The sequence below is a fragment of the Balaenoptera borealis genome (genome assembly GCF_965194805.1).
Source record: "Balaenoptera borealis genome assembly, chromosome: 6".
Classification (NCBI taxonomy): domain Eukaryota; kingdom Metazoa; phylum Chordata; class Mammalia; order Artiodactyla; family Balaenopteridae; genus Balaenoptera; species Balaenoptera borealis.
Genome location: NC_138863.1, coordinates 81858828 through 81874809, shown reverse-complemented (window position 1 = coordinate 81874809; position 15982 = coordinate 81858828). Strand labels below are relative to the sequence as shown.

General features: G+C 38.4%; 1 protein-coding gene and 1 long non-coding RNA gene across 3 annotated transcripts in view; both read left to right on the top strand.

The window, feature by feature from the left end:
* Window positions 1-105: 105 nt before the first annotated feature.
* Window positions 106-15982, top strand: part of EPC2 (enhancer of polycomb homolog 2) — a 105732-nt gene continuing 89855 nt past the window's right edge. For both annotated transcript variants that reach the window (XM_082397241.1, XM_082397240.1), the window contains exon 1: window positions 106-560. In XM_082397241.1, the coding sequence (XP_082253367.1) occupies window positions 408-560 (153 nt within the window). In that variant the 5' untranslated portion in view covers window positions 106-407. The remainder of the gene's footprint in view (window positions 561-15982) is intronic.
* LOC309631159 overlaps window positions 574-15982 on the top strand; it is a 39698-nt gene continuing 24289 nt past the window's right edge. The window contains exons 1-2 of the long non-coding RNA XR_014246112.1: window positions 574-5908; window positions 5940-15982. The exon at window positions 5940-15982 is cut by the window's right edge and continues 20078 nt beyond it. This is a non-coding gene — a long non-coding RNA (uncharacterized lncRNA). The remainder of the gene's footprint in view (window positions 5909-5939) is intronic.

Genomic DNA, 15982 nt, shown 5'->3' with positions numbered 1-15982 from the left:
CGCGGAGAGAGTGGGTGGGCAGGCGAGGGAGGGGAAGGGAGAGGAAGGAGGGAGGGAGGGAGGGAGAGGGCGAAGCGCGTCCCCGCGGCGGGGGCGCGCTCTCGCGCGGGCTGCCGGGATCGCTCGCCGCCGCTGTGGTAATGTCCGCCATGTTGGCCATGGCGCAGGGAGCGGATCGGGCGGGCGAGCGGCGGATCTAGTGTGTGGAAGCGGCCGCGGGCGGCGGGGGGCTGTTTTCGGGCGGGGTGGGCGCCCATGCTGTGGCCGGGGGCAGTGAGGAGGAGGAGGAGGAGCGGGCCGGCCGCGCTGCACTGAGGAAGGAGGTGGAGGAGGCGGCGGGAGTCCTCCCCCCCTCCCCTCCCGCCCCGCCGCCGCCGCCCGGGCTGTTCCTGTAAGGCGGGGAGACAATGAGTAAACTCTCCTTCCGAGCGCGGGCGCTGGACGCCGCCAAACCGCTGCCTATCTACCGCGGCAAGGACATGCCTGATCTCAACGACTGCGTCTCCATCAACCGGGCCGTGCCCCAGATGCCCACCGGGATGGAGAAGGAGGAGGAATCGGTAGGGACTCGAGTGTTTATTACCCCCCCTTCCCTCCTCCCCCCTCCCCTTTGTCAGTCGGGCTTCGCCATTCACAGAGCGCTTTACGCTCGCTGGAGGGCGCCGCAGCCGCTCTAACGCATGGGACCCTACGCCGGCGGAGTAGCGTAAACCCTCTCGGCCGGCGCAGCGCCCGCCCGCGGCCGCCATGTTGTTGCGTCCCAGTGTTGTGATTAGCTCGCAGCGCCGCTTACGCTGCCGTAAGGGGGCCTTGCCGTAAGCGGCGGCCCGGAATGGCGCAGGGGATGTTCTGGCCGCACTTGGCGTACGGCCTCTGTTTACCTTTTTTTTTCTTCCCCCGGCGCGGGATGCGAGGGATCCTTTAGCTAGGGAAGATTCCCCCCCCCCCCACTTTTAGATTTAGTTTTGCATTGGGTTCTCTTTGAAATGACTTAACGGAAAGTAAAGCGCTTTCAAAACAGACATCATCTTCCTTCTAGCAAGGTGATCCTCGCTCCCCGGCCCGCGTTGGTGCAGTGGGATGGAGGTGGTGCAGCACTGCGGCGGGGGAGGGCGGGGGCCGCCACTACCAGCAGGATGTAGCGCTAGAAAGCCGCTGATCGGCTAGCTCCGCGGAGCGGAGCGAGTCCGTTCGGCCTGCCTAGCCGGGACGGCGCCCTCTCAGTGCGCGGCGTTAGAAAGGGACCGGGGATGTTCAGCTGCGAGCCGCCGGCGCTGCGCTGTCCTCGCGCCGCGTTCCGGAGAATTGTCATGTGTGTGTGGGGGGGGTGTCTTTTAGAAGTTGAGGATCTACTGCATCGAAATTGACAGCTGCATTTTTTATAACAACAGCGGTTTAGGGCAAAAATGCTTTTTCCCCCTGATGAGTTAAATTTTGGATACGGTTGAATTTCACCTGGCTTGACAATGTTTATGACTCTGGAGTGGTGTTACTTGCGTGCGAAGTTCATAGTAACTGCAACCTCAAGAATTTTTTCAATGAACCTGTGGTCCCGCCTTATTGTCAACCCCGGGTGTGCGTGGATTGGTTCTCTTGCTTCTGAGACTGTCAAAAGAAGGCCTGAGGTTTCTGTGATTGGTTTTCTCTTTTGACTATTAATATTGCAGGAAATGCTTCTATGCTTTTGATTGGCTGCTCGAGTTGTGACCTCATTATATTACCCTGTTAATACTACTTTCCGCTGTGATTGAATCACGTTTCTCGGTGTTTGTTTTTGAAAGCCTTGCACTTGCCGTAGAAAAAGTATGTGCTCAATATCAGATAACATTCAACTTTTTAAAAAGTAAGCAAGATGAAAACCCAACATTTATGCTGAAGTTTTAGAGCTAAGTCAAATGTGAAAATTCTTTGTTTTTAAATAAAATTTATTTCTAGCTTAGCTCAATTTTCCATGGGAAAGATAATTAAAATAAGGAATAGTATGTATGAGAATTAATTTAATTGAGCCTTAAAAAACACAACTTGGGATTCCACAAAGTTACATTTCTATTAATGTTATTTCCCAAAAAGAAAGGTGGCTAATGAGTCTTTTTTAAAAAATTATTTTATTTATTTATTTTTGGCCTATTTAATTTAATTAATTTATTTATTTGTTGGGTCTTCGTTGCTGCACGGGGGCTTTTTCTAGTTGCCGTGCGCGGGCTTCTCATTGCAATGGCTTCTCTTGTTGCGGAGCACGGGCTCTAGGCGTGTGGGCTTCAGTAGTTTTGGCACACAGGCTCAGTAGTTGTGGCTCGCGGGCTCTAGAGCGCAGGCTCAGTAGTTGTGGCGCACGGGCGTAGTTGCTCCGCGGCATGTGGGATCTTCCTGGACCAGGGATCAAACCCGTGTCCCCTGCATTGGCAGGCATATTCTTATCCACTTCGCCACCAGGGAAGCTCATGAGTCTTAAAGTATCAATATTGTATGTAATTACTTGGACCCTATTATTTTGGTTTGGGAAGAACTTGAATCAAGAAACTTGTTCTAGAATGAATAGTTAGCCCCTGGAAGATATATTACTTTTTGCAAACAGTGATCAGCAATGTACTTATTTATTGCTTTAGGTCCTTGGTCACATAGGTCTTGGTATTTTATCTTAATTTAGAAGAAAACTTGCAATTTAGTTCCTGTTTTAATGATGCGTTAAAAATAAATGCTTACGCATAACACAGGGAGATCAGCTCGGTGCTTTGTGACCACCTAGAGGGGTGGGATAGGGAGGGTGGGAGGGAGGGAGATGCAAAAGGGAAGAGATATGGGAACTTATGTATAACTGATTCACTTTGTTATAAAGCAGAAACTAACACACCATTGTAAAGCAATTATACTCCAATAAAGATGTTTAAAAAATAAATAAATAAATGCTTAACCCCCTTACAATTTTGTACTATAATACTAACCTTTTCCGTAAAACTTGTGATTTTCAATCTAGAGCATGGGTGCTAATTTTTATTATTTTCAGTAGCCTGCTTCAACTGCTCAATTTTAGGTAAGAAGAAATCCAAATTCTGATAGAACTGGAGTTGAAACTCAGGACTTCTCTTTGTCCTGTCTTTTCTGCCTCTTTAATGTTACAAGTGAAGGTTCTTAAAACCAAAACTAAACAAACTCTGACAGTTAAGACTTATAGTCTAGAGTCTTTTGCTTTCCATAATGTCCAGTTGGGGTCTTTTTTTTTTTTCTTTTTTAGTAGTGCATTGCCTTAACCACTCGGCCACCTTGTCCCATTCTTTTTCTTTTTTAAAGTAACATATAGGTCAGAGGACTTGTGCTTTAATGAGTAACAGCCAATTCAGTTGTTCTGGTCTTATTTATAGGACTTATTAAACACAATTATTTGTTCTCTATATATTCTGCCTTGATAAACAGTTCTAACTAAGCAGCAGTAAAATATAAATTTCATGAATGTGTCATTTGAGTTGTGTTTCAATTTAACTTCCATTATCAAAATATTCTAATTAGTTTCCTTTGTAAGTATATTCTTTTTAATCACATAACTTGTTAAAAAAACAACGACAAAAACCTTGGCTTATGGGTTTATAGTTGTTGCTTGGCATTTCTAAATCATCCACAATATGTCCTCGTCCTGCTTGGTTGGCAGAAAAATTTGACTTCACTTTATGGGCCTCATGGATCCACCGCCCCCATCTCCCTATCCCCACACCCCGGCCATAAAATGAAGGACTGTCTCTGTGTAGCTATTGGACTATTATTAGGCTTTGTTTATGTAGTCATTAACTCAGTTTTGAGTTACATTTTTATAATACCTAGGTGAGGTGGTCTAGGTGTCCTTTGGCACTGGAGCACTCTGTCATTGCTGGCCATATCATTCTCTTAGTTCTTCTCTTTTGGACATGAAGGCATACTTCTTTTCTTTCCTTTCCTTATTTTCATTGTATTTGCCTAAGGTCTGCCAGTTGGCATCCTCTTATAACTCAGTTTCTCTGGTGCTCCTCATGGCACTTGGTCTAGGTCAGATACTTAAGAGTTACCTAGAATCTAAACAACCAGAAAGATCAGGTGATTGGTATTCTGCTACCTCCCCAGGAGTGTTGTATAGTGATAGCTGATGATTTTAATAATATCTACCATTTTTTGAACACTTGTTGAGCTGCAGGTACTGTGCTAAGAACTTTACATATATTATTCCATTTAATCCTCTTTCAAATCAACTTTTTGAGGTATAATCTGTATAAAATAAAACAGACCGATTTAAAGCATAGGGTTTAATGAGTTCTGACAAATGTGTACACCCATGGAAACATCATCACAGTCAAGATATAGGAACATATCAAATACCCTAAAAGTTCCCTTTTGCTTCTTTGCAAGTCTGTCCCTCCAGTAGTTCTAAGCCTCCTTTCACTACAGATTAGTTTTGTCTTTTTTAGAATTTCATATAAATGGAATCATACACACTTTTTTATGTCTGGCTTCTTTTGCTTAGTGTGATGCATTAAAGATTCATTCCTGTTGGGTATATTAGTCTATATACTGAATGCTGAATAACATTTCAGTGAATTGATATACTATAATATATTCATCCATCCGTCTGTTGTTGGATGTTTGAGTTATTTCTAGTTTTTGGTTTTCATTTAATCTTTGTAACAGCCCTAAAGTTCTCACTGCTGGTAACTGGCAGGGCTAGAATTCAAACTCTTGTCCTTTAATGTAACAAAAACCCATTCTCATAACCACGGTGCTTCGTATTGACTTCTTACAGAACCCGGAATTATCTTCTGAACTGTTAATTAAGTTCATTTTAGTTTTTGTGAGTAATTTTTACTTTTTATAATTATGGAAACTTTAAAAAGCGATATTGATTTTATTGGAATATTAAATTATTAAGAAGTGTAGTTTTTATCACTTAACTGTGTCTGACTTTTGCTCTAGGCCTTTCAGATTTTTTGTCTTTTTTTTTTTCTTAGAAGTCTATTAACTTTGCTTCTCCGTATATTGGCATCATTATGTTTGAGTGTTTATGGTATCTTAAGTATGTAAGAAATTTGTGGCAAACTATCCTATTTTATTTTTTAGATTTTCTCCTAATAGAATGTAATCTCTGTAAGGGCAAGGATCTTTGCATGTTTTGTTCATTAATATACTCCAGTTGCCCAGAACTGTGCCTTAACACGTAACATATGCTTGATAAATGTTTGTTGAGTGTTGGATGAGCTTCTGCTTCTATACCAAGAGCTATGTTTTTGTGAAACTCTAGCTCTGTGTATGTGTGTATGTGTATAATTCATTAGCAGAATTTGGTAAATTATTCTTCCAGATACTCTTTTTGGTTTCTTACTTTGGAACTATGTATACTTAAATACTAAATCTTTTTATTTCCCCTTGAGTCAGAGGCCTCTTTAAATGCAGAATTTCTTACGCAGAGTATGGCTGCAGTATTGGTCTTTATCTTGCATTAATTATTCCTCTCATAGGTGTATGTAGCTTTGTGTAAAATACCTCCTCACATTAGAGTGAGCCAAAATCTACGTGAAGTATGTGATTCCGCTTGTTTTTAAAGTAAAAGACCATGATTGATTTGGATTGCCATTTCTCTGCTCATGTTAGTTGCCTGATTTTTGTCATTATCTTAATATTTTAAGTGATAGGGTCAGAATATATTCAGTCTTTCTACCATTTCAGAGTTATCTTTGGTACTAATATATTTCATGTTTCATAATAGAAGGGTTCTAGGATATAAAATACAATTTTGTAGATTGATATTGTAAAAACATTACACATTTATTATTTCATCAAAAGCAAATACTGGCCAGGTATCGTATAAGGGCCAGGCTTTATCTAAATAAGATATTGGAAAACTCTTTAAAGGGGTTTGAATATCAAAAGTATTGTAAAGCTGTGTGTTGAAGTGTTGTTAGGATTAAAAGCATACAGTACAGATCTTGACTTCAGGGAACTTAAATGAGTCATTAGGGACTTAAATGAGTCATTGGGGTCAAAAACATATCTTGAAAGTTAGCAAAAAACTACCAGGTTAAGTCAACCTGACAGACATTTAAAAGAGCATTAGAAAAAGTTAGATGTCAACATAGTTGATAGGAATAAGAGTAAACTGTTGCCGGAATGTATAGAGAAGTCTTCTTGGAAAGAAAGTTAGTAATTTGGGCTTTCAGGTTTGATTTTATAGTGTATGTTGAAGCAAATACTTGAGTACAGGAATATTTAATGCAGGTTCTATGGATGTTAAGTAGACTAAAGGAAGGTTCTAACGTGTTATATTTTTAATCTATCCTTGTTTATTCTTTTTCCCCTGCTGATAGAAACTTCAGGATGGTAACACTGTTATTTCTGAGCACATTATTCTCTTAGCTCTTTCTCCTTTATTTGGACATGCAGATGGCTTTCACTTCTTTTCTTCCCCTTCCTTTGTTCCCTGCTATATCTTCAGCACTAGAAACTGTTTAGAACATAGACAGCACTATGTAAATATTTGGTGAATGAATGAATAAAAGTTGGGATGGAGATTAGATTTTTGAAAGAGGAGAATTATACCAGATTTTAGACAGTTTTAAATGTTAGGTCCAGGACTTTGTAGGAAGGTGTAGAACAAAGTATTGAGGTGTAAGTATGAAGTCTGTTTCTAGTTTTGGTTTTCTGTCCTTGAGTGGCCATACGATCTGGGAAAGCTTGCCTACCTTCTCTGAGCCTCACGTCGATCATCACTACCATCACAGGTACCATTTATTGAGTGTATGTTAGTGAGTGTGTTGAGCATGTGCCAGGCACTTTATTAAACTCAGTAGGTGATTTAGAGCTCATTATAATGGTAGGATGATTTAGAGCTCATTATAATGGTAGGATGTGTAGATGCTATTATCTCTTTTCCAGAAGAAGAAACTGAAGCTTTAGAAATTAAGCAACTTGCCCAAGGTCACCCCTACCTATACCAGAACATGGGAGAGCCAGTATTTTAACTCATGCCCTGTGGGTGATTGACTCCAGTGCTCTCATCTTCACCATTGCTTCATCTGTAAAATGAGTGGGTTGAGAACTAGATGATATCTAAAGTTCATTACATCTCTTCTGTCCAATCATTTATTAGCCCATGGGCACAGAGGAGTCATTTTGTCTCAGGGAATGATGTTATGAAAGAAACTTTGTGGAGAATGCCTTTTGTAAACATGTTCCTTTTTAAAAAAATTTAAAGGAATGGTTTATCTGTGGTCTTAAGTTTAGATTTCTTATGCATCAGTTCTTTAAAAATGAGGCCTAAAGATATTTGACATGTGGGACCATTAGGTTGGTTTCAAGTAACAGAAACCAAATTTGATTTCTTTAAGGTTCCTGGGGGTTGTATCACAGACACCAAGGAAGGGTTGAACAGTCAAGGCTTGGCTAGTCGAGAACCAGGGCAGCTGTGGGCCCTTCAGCAGCAACTGACATTAATATCACTCAATTCTAGTAATTCTCGACTTTTGAGAAGTAGTATAGGGTAGTGCTTAAGTGCATGTATTCTGGAGCCAGACTCTATGGGTTTGAGTCCTCGGGCGGATTAATTTCATCTGTAAAATTTCATGGGGATTGTTGGGAAGATGAATTGTAGTGTGCTTGGAATAGTTTATGACATGCAGCAAACATTCAATAAATATTAGCTATTATTATCATCACTGTTGTATTTTTTTTAGCTTTAAACTCCAGATTCCTTGCATAGCTGTAATCCAGAGGGCAGACTTTGGGGGAAATACCAAGAAGTAAGGGATGGAGACAGTGATCAGTTCTCTGATGACGCATTCTGAAGATGGGCATTAGGATAATCTCCTAAATCTCTGTCTGTTGAGATGTGGTTATCTTATATCAGAGTTTTTAACAAGTATCAAGATCAATGTCAGACACTTCTGAAGGCAAGAATTTTATAAAGTTACACGAAGGAATCTATTGAAATAATGGCCAGTTCATCTGTCAGAAGATGACTTTCATGTGCTTGAATGTTGTGTTTAACCACATTGTATTAAAGTTTCACACTATATCATGCAAAACAAACCAACAAAGAAACAAAAACAAAGCCCTCCAGATTCCTGAGATAGAGGACATTACTGATTTAGCTTGTATCAGGTATCTATCTACTTCTAAGTCAAGGAACAGGGGAAGTTAGTATACAAGTGCTGTTAAGGGCTACCCTCCTGAGAATGGGGCTTAGCTAGGGAGCTGCCCTGAGAGACCTACTACTGGTGGATATATAGCATCATTATTAGAAGTTACGGAAGTTAGATTGGTTTAATCCGTGGTTTGACCCAAGGTGAATGTGTATACTTAGTTGTGTTTTTGCAAACTTCAAATTTGTAAGGAGTTTTAAGGAGATTAGAATATTTTGTATTATGTTTTTTAATGAAACTTGAATTAAGGACTATAGAAGAAGTCTCCAAAATCCTTTTAAAGAAAGCAAATGTTCCACACTTACTAATATTCAGAGCAGTAAGGTATGAAATTTTCTGTGACTTCAAATAAATTACTTAACCTTCCTGGCCCTTAGTTTCCTCATTTGTGAAATAGAATTGGACTGAGAATTGGACTGAGTGATCTTTAAAGTACCTTTGGCTGTAAAAATTACTTGCTTCTTTGAATTCACATGTCTACTTACTGGGCATATTGTACAGAATGTAAATCAGATGAAAAGAACTGATAAATGAGAAACGGAATATTAGGAGGATATTAATAGGTAAAATTTAACTCTTTAACACTATTGGAATGCTGTCGATTTGGTTTAGAGTTCTTTTTTTATGAGGATCAGTTACATTTATCCACTATCTTGTACTATTTTTTCCTAGAGATCAACAGAGCAATCCACTCTGTGTGTTTCGGGTATGATCAGTTCCCTTGCTTTCATGAAATTTTCTTTCACTATCTTTACTACTATTACTCATTGCTATAAATGTTCTGAATTTTGGTATACTTACAGCTCATAACATGAGTTTATTTTAATTTTCTAATATCTCATGTTTTTCACTTGAGGGGTGTGTGTGTATGGGTACGGATATAGCGTGACAGAGTAAGTAATGTGAGAGAATAGACATTTATTTTCTCAAGTAGACCACATGCCTTAAGGATGCGTTCATGTCTTTGTTTTATTCAGCACAGGCTGGATACCTACCCAGGCACTTATGTGATAGAAAGTTTGTAATACAGACATTGACCATGATCCTGGCCCCTGGGATTGAGTTTGATAGTATTACTAAATATACAGCTGGGCATCTTATTTCAAGTAGAGGTGAAGTAGAGAAACAGTAATGGAAGCATAGGGGACAGCATGAGGAGGAAAGGGTGATAGGTAGGAATAAGCCATGAAGCAGACCCATGTAGATAGCAGAAGGTCCATTATAATTATTTGATTTTTATCTTAAAACTGATTTTTTGCCTTGTCTACACTTAAGTGGAACAGAACTTCAGATTTGCCTACTTCATTATGCAGTACTGTTCTTTGTGGGATTAATACTGGAGGAAGAGGGCAGTCACTTCCAGATTCTCCCTACCACCATTTCCTTATATCTGCTTTTAGGTTTCTTTTTTGTTGTCAGCTAGTTTCACTGTGCAGAGGAACGCAGAGTGGAAGAGTCTGCCTGTCTGTTAGCTCTCTAACTCACATCCGTATCTTTGCTTTTAGCTTTCTTACCTCCTTTTTTGTCGTTGTTGGCAGAAGAGCATGAGATTGTTGGTTGGGGAGTTGACAAGCAGCCCTAAATTGTACAGCTAATTTGATGAAGTTGTTGGAACTTTGAAATTGTGACATAGGTTTCAATTTTGGCTTCTATCACTTTCCCTCTGGGCAAGATAAATTACTTTATCTCTTTAAGTCACATTTCTTCATACGTTTAATAAGTATCTCAAAAGGTAACTTTAAAGATTAACTTTTTTGTAAAGACTTAAGTCAGTGCCTTATACAGATGACTGCTATTTTTTAATTATTAAAGACAATTTTCAGTTATACAGGATAATAAGTGTGAAGGAATATAGAAGAGTAAAATATACAGAGTATCTTCATACATTACTCTGTGGTGTGGTTTCACGTTTTTTCTCCTGCCAGTTAAATATATTTTTACAGCTTTCAAATGTTAGCAAATCAGTATGTATATTTTGCTCCTTCCATCTTTGTTTCCTGGCAGAGCAGTTAACAATCAAATTGATTAAAAAAATGAAAGTCTTTAAAAATTAGCAGCCAAGAGGACTAAATCTTCAGCTAATTCTCAGAGTAATAATTGAGTCCTGAATAATTGCTAGTTAAATATTGTATTTGCTTTTAGAAGTTACTATTTTTTTTTAGACAGATTAGTCATGGAGGAAACTCATGGAGATTTTAGTGATGAAAATCTGTTCAATGGGAGGTGTACACTAGAGAATGAATGATAAGAGATATTCTAATGTACCAATGAACCCTGGGATGAACACCTAAGTTTGGGAACTTTGGAAAGCAGGCTACTGAAGAGGGTAATCTTGCCATTTATTTGATCCTTGAGTTGTTTCTAAACTGGGACGTTTTTGACATTCAGTTCGTAGCTGGTTGAATGGACTGTCACAGGCATACCAGGATGTTTGTTACATCAGTCTTCTGCCCACTAATTCCTGGTAGCATTCCAATTGGGATAACCTCCAAATGTTCCCTCCCTCAAGTTTTCCCAATGCGGACTATTGCAGTTGATTTGAGAACCATTATCCAAGGCTTCTTAAATTTTTTTTGTGACTTGGACTCCTTTGGCAGTCTGTTGAAACTCCTCAGAATGATGTTTTAAATGCATAAAATCAACTAAACCAGTTATATTGAAATAAGTTATCAAAGTATTAAGACAATTTTTAATTTATGTGATTTATTAACACATTAATAATAGGATCTAGAGTTGGGTCTGATTATCTTTTTGAAGTAATGGTAAGTATAAATATTTTGACAAGTGCAACCACTGTAACATGACAGTGAAAAGGTTTGTGATTTCTGTTGCATTGCTAGTCACAAGTATTGCTAATACTACTGTGGTCTGTTGCCTATGTTAATAATTGAAGGAAATGGTAAATTTGTTAGAAGTTAGTGAAATTAGAGAAATGATTATTTTCTCACCCAAGTTCATGGGCCCCTCAATGCTTTCTGTGGATGTTTTGGGGAATATGACCTGAGGTTCAGAACCCCTCAAGAGTTTCTGTCGCCTAAATGGCAGTTCTATTTCTGTGTCATCCTTGTCCCAAAAATATAGTCAGGCTACGGATTTTATCCCAATCATTATAAAGGAGATGCTACTATAAACAGAATTTTTTTTTCATGTTTAAGACATTTTCTAGCTTTTTAAATTTGAAAAATTATAGGCCCACGTGATTTAAAGATAAAAACCTTATAGCAGAAACTAACATACATAAAAAGTAAGTGTCCTTCCCTACGTCCCCAGACATTCTACAGAGGCAGCTATTGGTAGCATTGTGTGCACGTGCATGTGTTAGAAAATTTCTAAACAAATGCTTTTTACTTGGTAAAGTGGACAAATTTTTCTCTTGTTGTATTCATTTTATAAGTGAGTAATATGTGACCTTAGAGTTAATTTCTTAATCTAGAGTCATAAAGTCAGGTAATTTTGATTTTAAATTTCTTTTCTTTAAAATCTCTCAGGAATTGAGAATTGGCATATTGTAGTTTTCTGTTGGATTGTTTGGAGTTTGGTTATCAAACCTTAACTTGTTATTCCCATGTGGGAATTTGGTTGTTAGTAAACCTTGCATTGTACATAGTAAGGCTTTTATTTATTTTCCTGTATATAAAGTACATTAAAGTCAGATTAACTGTTGATTAAGTAACTTGTCAGTGTGTGTTTTCTCTAACAATTATTTACAGTTTTGAATAGCATCCTAGGTCAGAAGAGCAACAATAGGATACCCTTTTGAAGAAAGCTGTCTTATTTCAGGTATCACTTCGGTAAGGTGGATCTTTTGTACAGATTGCACCCTGTCAAACTTTCACTGTAGTTGTCTGTGATGTTTATTCATTTAGTAAATAGCTCCATGAACACAGGAACTGTGTCTGTGTTACCTTTGTATCGATCATCCAGTACAGTGAATGACATATGGCAGTTGCTCACTAAATATTTGCCGACAGAATGAACAACGTCTGCTTTGTACTTGAGATACAGAAAGGGATAAGATGTGCTACCTGTCTTCAGCTTGTATTTCCACCGAAAAGAGTACACAGATAATTCCATGTGAGGTTTAGTGTGTTATGTGGAAGATAAAAATGATATTGTAGAAATTTGTGTCACAAGGGACATGATTTGAATTGGAGTAGTATATATGAATTTAAGTAATAGCTAATTGAGTATAATACACTATTTAAGTAATTTTTACAAATTAGTTTTGAAATTATTTCCATATGCCAGAATGCCATGAGTTTTTAAAGATTCATGTCATTACTTTTCATGTTGAGGAGTGTGTGATGCCCAGGAGAGTTGTTAGAGGGTTGAAAGAATTTTTGTGGTCTCATGTAAGTTCACCCCTTAGGACAGGCAAACTCGTGTTAAGAATAGTGCCTGTTTAAAGAGTTCTGGGGAAAAGGAAACTTTGTGTTATGGAGGATGGCCTAAAGAAACAGTGTTGCTTGATTATTACACAGACAGTGTACAGATTTACTTATTTTGGTTTAAAGCACAGAGGCCACTTTCCATAAAGAAAGTACTATACTAGGAAGAAGATTGTCTATACATTATAGGTGCTTTGATAAGTAGTAGTTACCCTTAGCTTTATTTGAAATAGCTCAACCATCTTAGCAGAATTCATCAGGGCTTTCAAAATACCTCAAGAAAAAAAAATACAAAAGGTTTAGGTCAGTGATTTTCAAATTTCGGCATGCCTCAGAATCACCTGTGACACTGATCAACTGGGCTCCATTCCCAGAGTGTAGGATTCAGTAGGTGCAGAATGGGGCCCAGGGAATTCGCATTATTAACAATTCCCAGGTGATCCTAACGCTGCTTGTCCAGTGACCCCACTTTGAGAAGCACCACTTTAAGAGGGAGAATAGTTGTTCTCATCTTGGCCACACATCACATTATCTGGGATGCTTTTGTAAAGTACAGGTGTAGGCTTTCCCCTAGATTTACCAATCAAATCACAATTTATGGGTGTTTCTGATTCTAGATAGGAAAAAAGGATTAGTATCTGTGCCTATGATCCCTGCCTGTCTGCCTTGCCATTTTACCACTCCTTTCAGGGTTTGTTCTCTTGTGCTCTCATTCATTGGCTTTCAGACTTTTTTGACTGTAACTGTGTGTGTGTGTGTGTGTGTGTGTGTGTGTGCGTACCCCAGATAAAGTACAGCTTGACACACACATACTAATATACAGTCATTTTTTATTTTTTGTAGTAGTTATGTTCTATAAAGTTGCCACGTACAATGAAGTAGCGAATATTGAACCATTGCTTCTTGGCTCCTTTTAGCCTCTGGTCACAATATTTCATCAAGCAATCAATGCATAACCTTGCATTATATATGTTTCTGTTAAAGATACTTTTATGTGTTGTTGATTTATTGACATTGGACTCAGAGCCAGCAGCCCTATAGCTCATGCCTGAATGAAGCTTGTCTAACACATATTTTCTCTGTAAGGCACATTACCACCTCTCCTGCTTAGAAACATTAGACAGCACCTCACTGTATTTGGGGGAGAGGCACGTAAACAATGATATCATCAAAAAACCCCTCAAAAATGTGAAAAGCATGGCACTAAATAGAACGTTAAAAGGACACGTGTTTACAGTATGAGAGCTGAAGCAGGAAGTCAGAGCATTGCCTTGTTTGACCTCAGCTGGGAACCTATGGACCAGTGGGGCGACTCAAATTCTTTGCCACTCTGCACATTCTGTGAATGACTGTGAAATCAAAGTATTGATTTTGGGGTCACAGATAAACTTTAACTAGTAGGTGAATTTGCAAGCATGGAATTTGTGAGCCAGTGAGGATTGGCTGTACATATTTTTTCCCTTTTCATTACTGTTTTGTTAAATGAGCTACTCTGTTGATTTCATTTCATGATTCACTAGTGGTTCAACCCACAGTTTGAAAAGCACTGCTCTAACTCAGCAACAGAGATTATGTATCATTTACTCCTTATGTAATGATAAAATAGTAAGTGATATTAAACTCTCTCTCCATGTGTACACACACACTCTCTTCTTTCATTTAGAGACCATAGGGTTTAATCTTGATAATAGGGAGCTAGGCTTTTGGAGGTACATCATCAGGTTTGTCTTTGTAAAAGGTCAGTATTATCAGATGGATCGTGGAGGGCGGCACATGGGTGGTAGCAGCAGTGGGGGTGGCGGCGGCAGTGGCAGAAGACTAGAGACAAAGCTAACTATATGAGGCCAGTGCACTGGAAATGGGATTTCTAGCTGTGTGTTTTCAGCAGATTTGTGATAGAGTAAAAACAATTTCGATGGCTCGTGAATTAAGAGATTTCAGGTAAGTCTTAATTTTATATCAGGGTTTCTTAACTAATGTCTCTGGTACCTAGACAGACTTAATGGGGTCTGAGAACTTATTGAATTTTTTTTTTAACCACAGTTTTATATGTATGTCTTCTCCTTCTCTCCAGTCACCAGGTTATAATGGACTAAATGACTCAGAGGAAGTTAAGAGTCTCTTTTTAGTAGATAATACAGATTTTTTTCATTGTTAAGCCTCATTTTATATGAATCACAAAGTTCTAAATATTCTGAGATGTCTAAGGAGGTATTTAAAAAGCCCTATATTGAGTTTATACTGTTGTGAAATGCAGAATTTTATTCACGGATTCTTGGAGTTTTTACATGGAAACCCGTCATTGAAGAATATAAATGTATTGATTACAAAGGAAGAATCTTTGTTTTAAGCACTAAAGTAAAATGTATTGTTTGCCTGTATTGCAGTGGAATTGTGTTTAGAAACAATGGCATAATTAAGAGTTGCCTAACTTGTTCACTTTTTACTGTTAGGGCATTAATATAGCACAGTAAGGTACTCATTCTGTAGATCCAATTTTTTCATCCAAATGGATATCTAATTGTCCAAACACCATTTTTTAAGAAATTATTTCTCCCTGGTTTGAGATGCAACTTTCCTCATATTTGAATTTTCTTAGGCATTTGGGTTTATTTCTTAACTTTCTATTTTGTTTCATTGTGCACAAAGTTTATTGTCTTAATCGTTAATCATTTCATTATCTTTACATTTTTATCATTTAAAAAATAATCTGATAGGGCTAGTCACTTCTCCCATTCTTATTGCTCTCCTTTTGCAGAGTTTTTCTTATCATTGTTGCTTATTTATTTTTCCATATGAATTTATAATTATTTTGTCTAACTCCAGAAAAAAATGTTGGTGTTTTTATTGGAATTCGCCATACATTTATAAATTAGCTTGTAGGGAACTGACATCTTTGTGATGTTGACTTCCTATCCAGGAACATGGTTGGTCGCTTCATTTGTTGAAGTCTACTTGACTATCATTCAGGAGCATTTTTCTTATATTGGTTTTGTGCTTTTTTGGTTTAGCTTATTCCTAGGAATTTTATCTCTTTGGTTGCTGTTGTAAATCTAATCTCCTTTTCCATTATACCTTGTAACTTGTTATTGCTTGTGTTTTAAAAAGCTGTTAACTTCTATGTGTTAATTTTATATCCTGTGACTTTATTATTTAATTGTTGGTACTTGTTTTTGAATTGCTTCTCTTGGGTTATTGAAATATAGATATCATATCACTTGCTTATAGAGGTAGTTTATCTCTGCTTTTCCGAATAGTGTACCTCTAATTGCCAGATAGAAGGAGATGCATAGGGCAGGGTGTGGGGGGAGGGACAGGGAATGTCCATGTCTTCCCTGAGAGTGCCGCTCTCCCAGCACCTCCATGTGTTCACCAACCTGGAAGATCTCTGAACCCAGTCCTTTTGGGTTTTTTTATGGAGGCTTCATTACATAGACACGA